Below are 15,824 nucleotides of genomic sequence, written 5' to 3'. Positions count from 1 at the left end.
TGCCCTTGACATCAAGACAGCATTTGACAGAGAGCAGCATCAAGGAGCCCTAGGAAAATTGAAGTCAGTGGGGATCGGGGAGAAGCTCTGCACTGGTTGGAGTCATACTTAGCACAAAGAAAGGTAGCTGTGGTTGCTGGAGGTCAATCATCTCAGTCCCACTGCAGGAGTTCCTTAGGGCACTGTCCTAGGCCCAACTATCTTCAGTTGCTTCATCAATGTTTTTTTTAATGTCGAAAGTTAGTAGTTATGGTAATTGGGTAGTTATGGCCTCACTGGTTGTTTTTATTGTGCCCTTCTTTGGGAAGGGATTGAAGTCCAAGGAATGCCTGATGGATCTCAAGTCAATGAAGGTGCATCATGTGGCAACAGTGCACCGGAGTCTGATAGTGGAACACATCTCCAAAAATGGTGAGCATCCCTTACTTGTGAGGCCAGTCTACCTGAAAGCATCTGGTGCTTCCCCTGGTCTCCATCCTCCTTCTCCTCTTCCTTTTGTGGCTCCTGAACTTAACCTTCAACAAAATTGTTGGTGGTATTGGTGATCTCTCATGATCAGCAGATTGTCGAGCATGCAGCAAATCACTATGATTGTGGATAACCTCTCGGCTGGCCGGAGACCTTTTGACCAGTCAAAGCATCTAAACCTCTGCTTGAAGAGCCCAATAATCTTCTCAGTGATACTGCTGGTGGGTGAGTGGCTCTTATTGTATGAGCGCTCAGCTGATGTTTGGCAGCCATAAGCCACGGCATCAGAAGATATTCCTTGTTACCAATAGTACTAGCTGTGCACATTCCACTGGGGCAGATTGGTGGGACAGATAACCAGCTCATATAAACTACAATGGCCTCTCCCTGTAAGCAGGCATTCACCTGCACATGCCACTGCTGATGGTTGCAGAGAAGATGCAAATTGAGGGAATGGAATCTCTCCCTGAATGTTTCCAACTTTAAATGAGGGGCTTGCATGACAACATGTGTACACTCAATGGCTCCCATGAGGATGTGAATTCTGCAATCCTTTGGATTCTAGTGCTTTTTGCCTCTGCTCTTCACTGACAATAGGAAATGATAGCCATTCCTCAGAGCCAGGGAGCGCCAAAGGAACTTCTCCTATGCAGAAGTGCACAGAGGATTGTGAGATATGGCTTATATCACCTGTGGCAGCTTGGCTGGTTCCAGTGCAGTAGCATAAAAGTGAAGTGCTACTTAACTTAGTCCTGGCTATGTTGCAACATCTGAGTCATTCTTCTACGAGGCCATGGAACTCCTTTGTAAAGCTCAGCCCCCTCACACATTAGTCTTGGGTGATGTGAATGTAGGAGTACTGCTGTCTGAATATCCTGGGTGATTAGGGTCTCCTGCTGAAAGCCCTCCTCACTCCCCTGTCCCTCTCTCCTGCAGCAGCTGGTGCTGCTCTGCTATAGCCTCATCTCTTCCTTCAGAGCATGTGGGGCCCCCTGAAAGTTGCCAATGGGGCAGGATGAAGCAAATACAGTGGGAAGGTGTCTATGTTTCATCTCTCTCTCCCTCGTTTTCATTGTCATTGCAACAAAGGAGAAACATCTCCTCCTCCTCTATATCATTATTATCCCTCATAGGAGGAGGTTTTGTCGCACTTACATCCATAAATCTGTGAGTTCTGCTTTTAATCTCCTCAAGAAGAGTTTGGAGGTCATAAAGTCATTAAGGCACAGAAGGAGGCCATTTAGCCCAGGTCTGCACCTGTAATGATTTGATTGAGTGGTCATTATTTGGTAAAAGAAAAAAAAATACACATTCAGCTAAGTTATTAGAGAGTGAGATGAAAGAACCAAGCATTATTGTTCTCTTACCTGGATATATTCCTGCTTAAAAGAGCAGACTAGTTGTCTTTTAAAAGGTTACACTGAAGTTTCCACATAATTCAGCTGTTCATGCCCACTTTACGTGAGCTTTACTTCAGTGACTGCATCAATGGGAACAGCTTTGCCACTTCTTCCACAGATCCTGGGTAGCAGCACGTTTTGTTCCTGACAAGGTGCCTCAGCAGTATAACTCAGCTGAAAGAGAGTCTTCGGCCTCCCCTACCCTATCTTTAAATCAATACACAGAGCCAGAGTTATATTTCTCTCAATCAAAATCAATTTGGCATGGCAGTTTGATATTTTTCTGAAGTAATACATCTGTGCATGTAGTAAATGAACCAAAATTACAATGAGTGGCAATCACTATGTAAAATGAACAAGTATTTCCCAGCAGTGTTGAAATAAAAATGTATTGCATCCACCATGATTTTACTTTTTCAAAATTCAATGAAAGTGGAGGCCCTGATGAAAGACCATGTCATGCAGCCTGCACAGACATGTTTGTTGAGAGCTATATTTTAACTCAGAAATATCACAAAAGCTCATTTCTATTTAAGTTTAATCTGAGGTGAATAAATTGTAGCCCAGAATTATGTCTGTTTTAAATAGAGTTGATATTAACTCCATGACTGTGTCACTTTCTCAACAAACAGAATATAGACTTGGGCACTTAGGTTAAGTGATGAACAAGCAAACCATTCAGCACCTGCTTGCACCTTGAAGGCACAGGTCCTTCCATGCCATTGTTTTTGCATTATTTTACTGATTGCTTCCTGCCAAACAGAATGTTAGAAATCAGCTTCAAATCGTTTTCTGAGCCTCATTCAATTTGAATTGGACAGGGTTTGGATTTATTCTTATACAGCCATGATAGACCTAATATAAAGTTTGTAATGCTAGATTTCAATACAATAGTACACCACGTATACAGTGAGGCAATGTGCTCTGTTTTGTTAATTCTTCACGTACCTAATGCCATTTAATTGGCAGTACGTCAAACAATGCTGAGAGCTACTGGTTTGTTATGTGGGAAGTGTAACTGTCAGAACGGTCATTATTTTTCATGTTGATGTCAAATTTATCGAATTTCAATAGCTAGCAGCTATTTCTGGGAGTTAATTATAAGGTGTCAGCCTTATGAGCTCTGGTAATTTTACTTTAGTAACTTCAGATATGGAATTCTTCTGGTGCTGCAGTCAAAACATTGAAAACTAACAGCCTGGACATGTTGTTTGAAGCTGCAGAGGATCATTTTTCCAATGGATCATGACACTTTCATCAAATCCACTGGTCTGCAAGACATTGGACTCTATTGAGCCCAGCAAATGAAAACAGTTTAGCATCTCTGGCATAGTCACTGAAGTTAACAATGGTGATAGGTAGGATTGAAGAGTCCAATTTTCCTACTAGCTTATCTAGTTGCTTTTGCTACTTTTCCCCAGTTTAAATCGGATATGGGAGAGTGTTGTGATGGAGACCTGTTTGGCACGATATCAATATAAACCAGCGTGGCAGTTGGGAGGCCTGAAGAATTTTAGCATTCATATCTCATTAACATTTTGAACTGTGAGCAAGCTGGCAGGGAATACCTATTAGGGAAGATGCCGCAGGATTTGCAAGAACGGACTGGTAGCAGGCCAGAGCCTTTTCATGGAACCCAAAGGAGCACTCTGATATTGGGACTCCTGCTCCAGCCCTGGTCCCTGGAATGATGACAGGGCAAATAGCCCTGAAGAAAAATCATAGGGGTGATAAAAATTGCATTTGAAAAAGAACACTTGTGTTATCTAGTTATAAAAATATTGTGCATGGGTAAAAAGGATTTTGACTGACAGTCATGAATCATCCAATCAGGGAATGGAGAGTCCATTATCTTTCCGACTGGCTTAGGACGGTGGTGTACCATGAAGATGGAGATGTTGGTTGATCAATGGTGAGGGTATGGGGATGGGTGGTTAGAGATCAAGCAATCCTGTGATTAATACTCCAGAAATATGTCCAACCCTATCCAGATGCCGGCTGGCAGCAAGCACATTATCTTACATTTGACAGAAGCAAAATGCTGCGGATGCTGGAAATCATTAAATTTGACTTGTACTGTAAAACGGGAGGAATGAGGGTTTCGGAAGGGTGGGATGACAGAAAATCTTATGTAAGGGTTAATACAGAACAAGAACTAATAAGGACAGGCCCTAAATAGATTAATAGGACAATAACCTCATGAAATAAAGATGAGAATAAAACGCTACAAACCTCCAAGAAAGATCAAAAAATTTAGATCAGAAACAAAGGGAGAGCTTAAAATGAATGTAGCTGAAAAAAATCAAAGACAACAGTATGATGCTTTTGTCCAGTCTTAGAACAGGGAGAGGATTACCAAAGAAAATTAAGATTCCTTAAATATGCAAATGGTGTTGAAACTGATTATGAATTAAAAATTGTTATTGCATTAACAGAAGACCTTAACATTCAACGTAGCAGGTAGTATAAGAAAACTTATGGAGCTAAATTTTCATCTGATGATCTTTCTTTGAGCCACAGCTCATGGTGCATTCTACCATGAATAAAGGAGCAAGCACCATTAACACTGAGTCTCCGTCCAGTCTGCTGATAACATGTATTTTACAAAGAGCAGGTAAGATGCGGTAGAGCAAACTCACTCCAAAACAAGATGGGGATTTTGCCTTCTTCTGTGTTTACACCAAACCCATACTTCCAAATCACCCCCTCAATTTCTCATCTACATGCCCTCGAGGAAAAATCAGTTGGAGCATGTCAGGAAAACCAACCAGGCATAATTGGTTCCCACCGAAATAACAGGCCACAACTGGTTTTAACCAGAATAACTGTTATGACTGGACACCAGAAGGTATCCCCAGTTGTCCAGGTGGATTTAATAGGGACATTGGAATCCTACTGGAACCAGCCGAGTTGCTTACTGGTTCAACTGTATAGAACTGAATAAGTGGCACTTGAGATGGTTGTGATTCCACTTGCCCAGTTGACATTAACTGTAACCATTTGATTCTTACTGGGACTGGTTGACTTCTGCTAAAACAAGTTGACAGGCAAACTGGAATCAGTTGAATTAAATGGAGCCAGTTGCCATGTAGCTGCTTCAATGATTCTTTGAACTTGGACATGTATCAGTTGAAGCCAATTGGATTGACTTAAGTCAAAAGACTGCCTGAGCAATGCTGCCCATAGGTAACATCATTTTTTCAAACTCATTCACGGGATGTGGGCTTTACTGGCTGGGCCAACATTTAATGCCCATCCCTAGGTGCCCATGAGAAGGTGGTGGTGAGCTATCTTCTTGAACTGCTGCAGCCCATTCAAAAGCTCAGCATTAGTTTTCATAGGAATGTTGGTGATGCCCAGTTCTACCTCACCACCACCTCTTTGGACTCCTCTACCATTGCTCACTTATCACACTGCTTCTCTGATACCTAGTACTGGATGAGCAGAAATTTCCTCCAATTAAATATTCAAAGACTGAAGCCATTGTTTTCAGTCCTTGCTTCAAATTCCATTCCCTACCTACCAACTCCATCCCTCTCCCTGGCAACAGTCTAAGATTAAACCGGACTGCTCACAACTTTAGTGTCATAATTTTGACCCTGAGATGAGCTTCTGACCACATATTCATGCCATTACTAAAACTGTTTGTTTTCACTTCACAACATCACCTGACTTTGACCCTGTCTCAGCTCATCTGCTGCTGAAACCCTTATCCATGCCTTTCTTATCTCCAGACTTGACTATTTCAATGCACTCTAGGTTGGTCCCCCATATTCTACCTCAGTAAACTTGAGGCCATCCAAATCTTAAATCACACCAAATTCGATCACTTAACACCCCTGTGATCACTGACCTACACGGCTCCTGGTCAAGCAGCGTTTTGATTTTAAAATTCTCATCCCTGCTTGAAATTTCTTGTTGGCCTGGCCCCTTCCTATCTCTGTAATTTCCCCAACCCTTCGAGATACCTGCATTCATCTAATTCTGACCATCCCTGATTTTCATTGCTCTGAAGGCCATGCCTTCAGTTGCCTAGGCCATAAGCTCTGGAATTTCCTCACTGAGCCTCTCTCCCTTTCTAACTCACTTTCTTCATTTAAGACACTCCGTAAAACCTACCTTTTTGACTAAGCTGTTGGTCAGCTGACTTAATATCTCTTTACATGATTCAGTGTCATATTTTCTTACATAATTTTTTATTTTATTTATTCGTTCTTGGGATGTGGGCTTCGCTGGCTAGGCCAGCATTTATTGCCCATCCCTCATTGCTCTTGAGGGCTTTTAAGAGTCAACCACATTGCTGTGGGTCTGGAGTCACATGTAGGCCAGACCAGGTAAGGACGGCAGATTTCCTCCCTTAAAGGGCATTGGTGAACCAGATGGATTCCTATGACGTCCCTTAGGATGTTTTATTATGTTAAAGGTGCTATATAAATATAAGCTGTTGTTGTTCCTGTTGTTGATGTAAATATATGTCCAGAATTGCTCGTTGCTAAGATGTAGACAATGTGCATATGAAGGATCAGGAAGAAGATACAACGGATGGTTTTTAGGCCGTTCTTGGCTTGGTTTGCTCAATTACTTTTTTTTTGTTTTTGGCTGTTATTTATGTTCTCATGAGATTTTGTACAACTGTTTAGTTTTTTACTTCCTCCTCCAGCATTATTACATGCTGCAGTGAATTTTTCTATGGGAAATACTCTCAGGTTTTTAATTATTATTTTCATTCAGGATAACTCAATTACCAGCAATTAAGCAGTGTGAAATAGTTCCTTCCTGCTAAGAATTTATATGAGTATAGCACCTTACAATAAGTTTGATTTTCAAATTGTTGTCTAGCCATACGGCTGGCATTGAGATCGACCACCTGTTATAAAATGCCCCATTTCCATTGGGCAGAAATATGGGCTTGGCAGGCGGGTACGCGCCTGATCTGCTCGAGTGTGAAATGATGCGCGTTGACATCAGCTGAGCGTGCCGACCTCAACGCGCAGTCGCGCAATAGCTCAGTTGGCTCCAGCGCTGATAATTAAAAGGCCTGTTAAAACCATTAGGTTATCAATTAAATTAAACTTTTTGCTGCCCATCCAATCTAACGGTTGGCGGGCAGGCGAAAAGGCCAAGTGGCCTTTGCCTTTTTTTGGAAACCTCATCCACGGTGGGATGAGGTTTCCAAAAGCATGTCATGAGGGAACATGTTTTATTAATTTTGTTTTTTTTGCTTTTTTTTAATTTGTCTTCATCTCCCTGAGGCAGCTCTGTGTCTCAGGGAGATTATGTAGCGATCACTTGCGTGCATGCGCGAAGTTCGCGCTCAGCTGGCTCGCACTCCACCCCCCCCACTCCTGCACAGGCTGCGCTCAGCGCTGCCGCTCGCATTTCACACTGGGCCTTAATTGACCCTTTGGCATGAAATGGTGGTGCAGTGCGGATCGCGAGCAGTGGTTGGCTTCCCGACTGCACCTGCCTGCCCCCGTCGAGCCCACATGCCAAGGGCAAAATTCTACCCATTGAAATTAAACTCTTAATGCCAGTTTGGTGCCTGGGCAGCAAATGGAAGATCTACTGCATTTCTCTCAGAAAAGACCTATAGCATGTCAATTAGAATGAAATACATTGTGCAGCTATATTTTTTTTGTTGGCTATTTTGCACGCAGCATGCTCTCACAAGCAGCAATGAGACAAATGGCCTGCTAACCTATATTTTTACAGTTTTGATTCAGGAAGGAATGCTAAACCAGGGCATCAAAACTAATAGATGTAGAGTTTAGTTCTCTAGCACCAATGAACCAAAAATGGAGGTTGATCCACCTCCAGCCACTTCGGCATGGCCAGTGTGCTGTGCCAAGCTTGTAAGGATGCTAGCATGGGCATGTCATGTAGGCACCAACCAAATGCAGAGCGGGTAGATTGTGACATCACTCAATGTCTACCACTGATTAGTTGCCTGACCTGTCATTTTGGATCTCACAGGTTGAGCTACACAAGGGATCCTATCCTCACTAGGCCTATTTAAAGACATCAGTCTTGGACTTTCAGCTGGGGTGTTTTTGACCCACTCTTACTGGTACAGAGTGACTGGATGTATTGTGTTCTGTGTTATTGGAGGAGTTCTGGAAAATTTATGGAGGCAGAAGGGAGTGATGGTGAGCTTTTCCTAGGACATCAGTGAAGTTTGGAGACTTGCCAGCAGAAAGTCTGCTTTCACTCATGAGAGCTAGAGTTGCAGTCCCTCTTGGGTTGCTGCACATACAGCAGAGAGGAGAAGGTGTGTAGAGGGAGGAGCAGGAGGGATCTCAATAGAAGGCCATACCTACTGAGGTTTACAGGAAACACCACTTCTGCTTTCACTTGAGCTGGGAGTAGTGCCTGAGGCAGCTGAGGTGGTCACTGAACTGTGCCACCACCTAAAAACATGACCTGCAGGTCATGACCTGCACGGAGCAGGGCAAGGGCGTGCTTCCAGTGGCTGTCAAGATCATCATCACCCTCAATTTCTCCGCCAGCAGATCCTTCCAGGTTAGAGACAGTGATATCACCAACCTATCACAATTCATTGTGTATCACTGTATCAGGGGGGTGACAGAGGCCTTGGAGAGGGGAATTCATAGTCTTTCCTCTGAATAGAGAGAAGCAGGAGGAGTGAGCCAGTGGCTTTGCCATGTTAGAGGGAGTACCAATGATGGAGGAAGTCATCAAATGCATACATGTTGCTCTGTGGCTCCACATATTAATGGGGAGACGCGCAGAAGCACAAAGTATACTACTCCCTAAATGTGCAGTTGGTGTGAAACCCTACACAGAGCATCATTTCAGTGAATGACTGATATCCTGGTAAAATTTCATCCTGCACCAGTCAGTCGTTCCCACCATATTTGAGTCACCATGATGAACCAGAAGCTGGTTGCCTTGGTTATCTACCCAACGCATGACAAATACCTCCCTACAGCTGCCACCCGCTCATGGCCAGTGCCCGCACATACTACTATCAGGAACCTCATGGAGCAAATTATCAGCATTCCAAAACAATGGGCGGAATGCTATGCCCTCCCTCTTGGCAGGTTTGATGGTGAGATGAGACCTTGCCATCTTCCCATCTCCACCCCAATAAAACCCGTGAACGACCTTCCCACCGCACTGCTAATTGAGGCCTTTGAGTGGGTGATTAATGTATGATTAATGAACAAGCCAATTCTGGAAAGGCAAAGAATGCCACAGCGTCACACATGAAATTGTTTCTTGCCAGTGGTGTGGGATGATCTCTGCTGATGTCTTGTTTGCAGGGCTGACATCTGCTTTGGAGCTTCTGAAACCACATGTTGTCATGCTGGCAAACTCCTGCCCACAGCTGGTGTTGTCATTTCCATTGGCTATTAGCTAGAGTTTTCCATTTGTTGTGATTGATGTTGAGGGTGTTCATGTCCCTTTTGACAGCATCCTTAAAATGGAGCTTTGGCTGCCCTGCTAGTCTCATGGGCTACCTCGCCACTATCATATCCTGGGGCATGCCGCCATCTTCCATCCTGTGCATATGCCTAAACCAGCGAAGCCTTCTTTGCTTGATTAGCGCATTTGCCCTAGAAAGGAGTGCTTCATTGGTGACTTTGTCTTTTCATGTAATGCCAAGGATGTGTCACAGACACTGGAGCCGGAAGCTATTGAACTTTTTTCTTGGTAGGTGTAGGTTGTCCAGGCTTCACTGCCATATAGTAATGTGCTAAAGATGTAGGCCTCATAGATAAGTATCTTGGTCCTGTGGGTCCATTTGTTGCTTGCCTGTTTTGTTAGTCAGCCAAAGTTGGTGGCTGCCTTTCCAATGTGTGAGCTGAGCACGTTGTCAAGAGACGTGTTGTCTGTCACCGTAGATCCAAGGTAGCAGAATTTGCTGATTGCTTCCAATGGTGCGTTATCAAGTCTGATCACAGGTGGTGACACAACGCCTTGCCCCATAACTACTGTTTTCTTGATACTGGTGGCGAGGGAGAATATGACACAATTATTGGATAAATAATCCACAGCTATCTTTTGCCTGGGCAACTAGTGCAGCATCATCAGAATACAGGAGTTCTCTGATCAGGACATGCTGTGCTTTTGACTTGGCTTTCAGTCTTTATAGGTTGAGGAGTTTCCCATCTGATCATGTATGGAGGCACTCTCCTTTCATGCCGGCACTGAAAGCGTAGGTTAATAGGAATGAGAAAAAGATATCTAATAGATTAGGGAATAAGACACAGCCCTGTTTCACCCAATTATTAACCATAAAGCTGTCAGAGGTAGAGCTGTTGAACTGAATAGTGCCGTGTATGGTTTGACGGAAGGACAATATGCAACTGTGAAGCTTGGAAAGATTGAGACAGCCAATTTTCTCTAGTTTTAAAATAAGTAAACCTAAATTAAGGTAATTATAAGAGCATGAAAGAGAACTAGCTAAAGTGAATGGCAAATTAGGTTAAGAGATAGGTCAATAGAGATACAGTGGCAGACATTTAAGGGGTATTTCAGAATACACAGGATAGATACATTCCAATGAGAAAGAAAAATTCCAAGGGCAGGACCCACCATTCCTAGTTAGCTAAAAAAGTTAAAGATGTATCAATCTTAAAGAAAAAGCATTTAATTGCACAAAGATGGGTGGCAGGTCAGATGATTGGACAGAATATAAAAAACAGCAAAGAATGACAAAAGATTGATAAGGAAGGGAAAGTTAGTGTACGAGAAAAGGCTAGCTAGAAATGTGAAGACGGATAAAAATAAAAGAGCTAACAAAGTGAATATTGGTCCTATAGAAAGTGAGTCTGTGGAATTAATAATGGAAAATAAGGAGATGACGGATGAATTAAACAGGTATTTTGCATCAGTCTTCATTATAGGGGATACAAGTAACATCCCAGAAATAGCTGTCAATCAGGAAATGGGAGGGAGGAAGGAACTCAAGAAAGCTACAATCACTGGAGAAGTTGTACTAAGCAAATTATTGGAGATGTGGGCTGACAAGTCCCGGGTCCTGATGGACATCATCCTAGGGTCTTAAAAGAAGTGGCTAGTGAGATAGTTGATGTGTTGGTTTTAATTTTCCAAAATTCCCTAGATTCGGGGATGGCTCCTTTAGATTGGAAAATAGTGAATGTAACTCCTTTACTCAATAAGGGAGAGAGACAGAGAGCAGGAAACTACAGGCCAGTTAACATAACATCTATCATAGGGAAAATATTAGAAGCTATTATTAAAGACATTATAGCAGGACACTTAGAAAAATTCAAGATAATTAGGCAGAGTCAACATGGTTTTGTGAAAGGGAAATCATGGCCAGGACTTTTATCTTGTCCGGCAGCCTTGGTGGGCAGGCCCGGAAGTGGTCGCAAAGCCAACTGCTGCCCGCGATCTGGTCCTGACATCGCTTTCATGCTGGCTGGCTAATTAACAGCCAGGGAGCTGAAGATTTAAAAACACACAAAAAACTTTACCTCTGTTAAAAATGTCCCCTCATGTGACTCTGTCACATGAGCAGGGACATGTTATGAATGAAGTTTAAAAATTTTTATTTAATTTTTAATTTCTGTTGAAAACTCCATGGCCTGAGGATGAGGTTTCCTAAAAAATCCAAAGGCCACTTGGCCTTTTCGCCTACCCGCCAAATGTAAGGTTGGACGGGCAGCGAAAAATGTCATTCAATTAATGGCCTTAATAGGCCTCTTTCTTGTCGGCAGGCGTGCTGCCGACTCCCACGCATGCCCACTCACCAAAATATCACCCGAGTACGTGATGACGTCCGGACATTTGCCTGACATCATCGCGGGTCATTTTACTTTGAGCAGGTCAGGTGCATGCCTGCCCATTCAATGCAAATTTCTGCTCCACGTTTAACCAAATTGGAGTTGTTTGAAGAAATAATATGTGCTGTGGATAAAGGGGAACTGGTGGATGTAGTGTACTTAGATTTCCACATGGCATTTGATAAGGTGACACATGAAAGATTATTGCTCAAAGTTTATGGTATAGATGGTAACATGTTAGCATGGATAGAAGATTGGCTCACTAACAGGAAACAGAGTATGCATAAATGAGTCATTTGCTAGTTGGCAAGATGTAATGAGTGGTGTGCCATAGGTATCAGCGCTGGGGCCTCAACTTTTTACAATTTATATAAATGACTTGGATGAAGGGTCTGAAGGTATGTTTACTAAATTTGTTGATGACACTAAGATAGGTAGGAAAGTAAGTTGTGAAGTGGATATAAGGAGGTTACAAAGGGACATAGATAGGTTGAGTGGGGAAAGATCTGGCAAATGGAATATAATATGGAAAAAATGTGAAATTTTCCATTTTGTCGGGAAGAATAAAAAAGCTGCATATTTTCTAAATGGTGAGAGATTGCAGAGCTCTGAAGTGCAGAGGGATCTGGGTGACCGAGTGTATGAATCGCAAAAAAGTTAGTATACAGGCACAGTAAGTAATTAGGAAAGCTAACAGAATGTTATCATTTATTGCAAGGGGAATTGAATACAAAAGTATGAAGGTTTTGCTTCAGTCATACAGAGCACTAGTGAGACCATGTCTGGAGTACTGTATTGGTCACCTTATTTAAGGAAAGATGTAAATGTGTTGGAAGCAGTTCAGACAAGGTTTACTCGACTAATACCTGGAATGGGCAGGTTGTCTTATGAGGAAAGGTTGGACAGACTAGGCTTGTATGTACTGGAGTTTAAAAGAGTAAGAGATGATGATTGAAATGTATAAGATCCTGAGGGGACTGACAGTATGGGTGTGGAAAGCATGTTTCCTCTTGTGGGAGAATCTAGAACTAGGGAGGGAATTTTCCTTGCCCACTGGCATCAGGCATGTTTGGTGGCATGAGCAGACAATATAATGAGAATGCCAAAAATCAGTTTCATGACATTGTGAAAACAATTTGAAATTGTCTGCACTGCACTGGTGGGGTGCGTTTCCCGTCATCGGGCACTGGGAACCTCATTGTTATACATCTGCAAATCATTATTAGGCCAGTCCACTGGGATCAACCCCCCATGCTGGATCACCTGCCCACGTCGGCGAGAAAACACGGGGGTGCAGAATACATCTTGACAAATGCGATGCACAGAAGTCAGGACTTACCACCAGGGCTTTGCTCACATATCAGTCATCCAAGGAACAGAAGATACTGGAACCTGACAGAAACAGGATCCTGGAGAATGTCCATCGCATGCTGGGTGGATTCTCATGGACATGGCTCTGCCACGAAGCAGCTCATGGAAGGTGGAAAGTTACCATTGAGGGCCTGCTCGCAACAGATAATCATCGAGGGGATGGAGAGGAAGGTCCAGCTGTGTTTCGGAGAGGAAGATGTACTGGGGGTTGGGAGAGGAAGGTCTAGGTTCGAGTGGGAGGGGAAGGTGTGTCAGGTAAGTGCTGTGACAGGCCGTCCAGGATGCTTATTTCCAGCTCTTCAAAGGAGTAGGAGTCTTCTTGGCTGGAGGCGAGAACCTGGATGGAACTGAGCAGCTGGCTGGCTGAGGGTGTCAGTCACTTGGCAGAACTCCCTGTGAACCCAAGTAGAGAATAGTACATGGTAGCAAAGTCAAAAGCAGGAGAATGAGCACTCACATTTGCGTTGAGAGAGGGATAATGTGGTGTGGGATTCTTACATGGGTGTTCGCCGCTAACCTCACTGTCACCGCAGGCACAGTCAACGTCCTCACCAGTCAGTGCAATGGCACACTCTTCAAAGTGAATGAGGTGTCTAATGTGGGCCACTCCACCCCCATCTGGGACCTCCCGCTGCTGATGTGCGTCAGCTTCTCCTGCATGAAAACAGATGGAGAGGGTGTGAGCAGGACACATGGCACTGCACTGGGATGTTTGTGCGGTGAGCGGAGCCATGGACAGGATGAGGATGCGAGCTCCAGAGGATATGAGTCTGATGGAGATATGAGGGTGTGCGTGAGAGTTAGTGGTGTTGTCCCTCGAGGTGTGAGATCCCTGTGGATATGTGATGGGTTGTGAGTGTGTGAGTTGAGAGTGACGAGAAGAGTGACTTTCCCTGGTAGAACAGGTGAGACGATTCATCTGTTGCAGCACTGGGTGGCTGTCCTCTTTTGCAGGGCATTGGTGCTGACCACTGCTGCCACTGCCTCCCATGCTGGATTGGCTTCCTTGCTTGCTGGCCTTCTCTCAAAGTGGGGGTAGAGGACATCATGGCGAGCCTCCACTGCATCCAAAAGTTGCTCGAGGGATGCATCATTAAACTGGGGTGGGGCTGCAGTCTTCTTGCCTTTCAGGGCCATGTCTTCCGTGCAGCAGTCCGGGGCTGGAAGCACTGACAGATGTGCGCATGGCTGCACTTTAAATATGCTGCTCAGTCTGATGAAGTGGCAAGATGTTGGCATGGCGGCCAAATGAGAGCCAACCCATCATCGAAATGGTGTGTTTCCTGGGAATGCATAATTAATGAGGTGGGTTTGGGACGATACGATGTGAAAAGCCGCCATTACAGCCAGGGGGTAAAAGGTCCTTTTTCTGCCTGCTACTGCATTTAGTGCAAATCTGGGATGATTTTTTCTCTCAGAGGGTTGTGAGTCTTTGGCACTCTCTTCCTCAAAAGGCGGTGGAAGGTCTTTTCAAGCTCAAGTAATGAGGATTCTGCATCAAGGTCATCCATAACAGATATCTGCAGAAGATCATCAAACACAGACAGATAGATATCCATCTCACATGACTACAGCTTGGGGCAGTGCTCTATCCAGCAGACCATTTACTTGTTCCTGTCAGTAAGTACTTCCCCAGCTACGGATTTCAAAGAAGCAACTTTGGTGATGGTGGGGCCAAGTGTTCTTTTGACACCATCATACTAAGGTCAAAGGTTACCATTGTCATGAGCAGTTTGTATTTCTTCACACAGATCAATCCAATATTTGTTGGTACAATACCTTGCTGACTTCTGCACAACTGCTTTGGCCAGTATGAGGTTGTCACATTCTATAGGGTTAGGAGACATGTTACAATCCAGGTGAGCTACTCAAGTACGCTTCAATGACAGGAGTCATTTCTGCAAGGTGGGTCTTCAACCAATCTTTGCTCCTGTTTTTTCCTTTGTCAAATGTGGATAATACAGCTTCATAGATGATTGACTATAGGAACTTCCATGCTTCATCAGTGTTATCTGGTGAGCTCTCGGAGGGAGAGACTGCCCAAGAGCTTCTGAGAAGTTCTGGCATTTGTCGTTATCCCTCATGCATTGAATGTTGATGCGAGGAATGCCATTGTGTTTGGACTTGTGTATTTTCTGTGGTTGTACCTTCACCCTGCTACTGACAAGTGAGTGAAGAGCATCTCAGTTTGCACTGTGAAAGGTCTGGGTGTGAAGAGTGCTGGACAGGTCAAGTCTTTTGGAGATTATCAAGTCAAGTTGGTGTCAGTGGCCAGATCTCAGATGGCGCCATGATAACTTGTGCCGATGTCTGTCTGGAAAGAAGGTGTTAGTGTTAGCAAAGTTTACGTTGTTCAGCCCTCCTCCACCAAAACCCTTGGCCAAGTATCTATACTGAAAATTGATATAGCTTTACTTAGTACATAGCTTAAGATATGAATGAAATGTACTGTCCTTCACCATTTGACAACTCATCAACAAAGCTTGTTTAAGTCAAAATTCTTTATGCCTATCTCAGTTTTGTTATTTACACTTTCAATGGCCTGTGCAGACATTGACCCAAAGATGCAATTGAAAACATGGAAATGTCAGTGTTGATCAAAAGAATATCATCCAGCACTCACCTAATTGAGCTCTCTAGTTCAAATATTTGATGAGTGGACTCATGACAACAAAAACCTTTTCTTGTTTCAAGTTAATACAGTCATATGTAGTCAATTTCTCAGAAAGAAACCAAACCTATTGGAAACAATCTAAGCACTGTAACCTATGGGATAATGGACACCAGTTACATTAATGACAAGTTTTCCAAT

General features: G+C 43.6%; 1 protein-coding gene across 1 annotated transcript in view; it reads left to right on the top strand.

Moving 5' to 3' along the window:
* The first annotated feature begins 266 nt into the window (after positions 1-266).
* nmu (neuromedin U) overlaps positions 267-15,824 on the top strand; it is a 99,338-nt gene continuing 83,780 nt past the window's right edge. Inside the window, exon 1 of the mRNA XM_078569159.1 lies at positions 267-411. Coding sequence (XP_078425285.1) covers positions 267-411 — 145 coding nt within the window. The remainder of the gene's footprint in view (positions 412-15,824) is intronic.

This window comes from Cetorhinus maximus, chromosome 1 (genome assembly GCF_964194155.1).
Source record: "Cetorhinus maximus chromosome 1, sCetMax3.hap1.1, whole genome shotgun sequence".
Classification (NCBI taxonomy): Eukaryota; Metazoa; Chordata; class Chondrichthyes; order Lamniformes; family Cetorhinidae; genus Cetorhinus; species Cetorhinus maximus.
The sequence above is the reverse complement of the archived record's forward strand: the minus strand, read 5'-3'. Positions and strand labels throughout refer to the sequence as shown.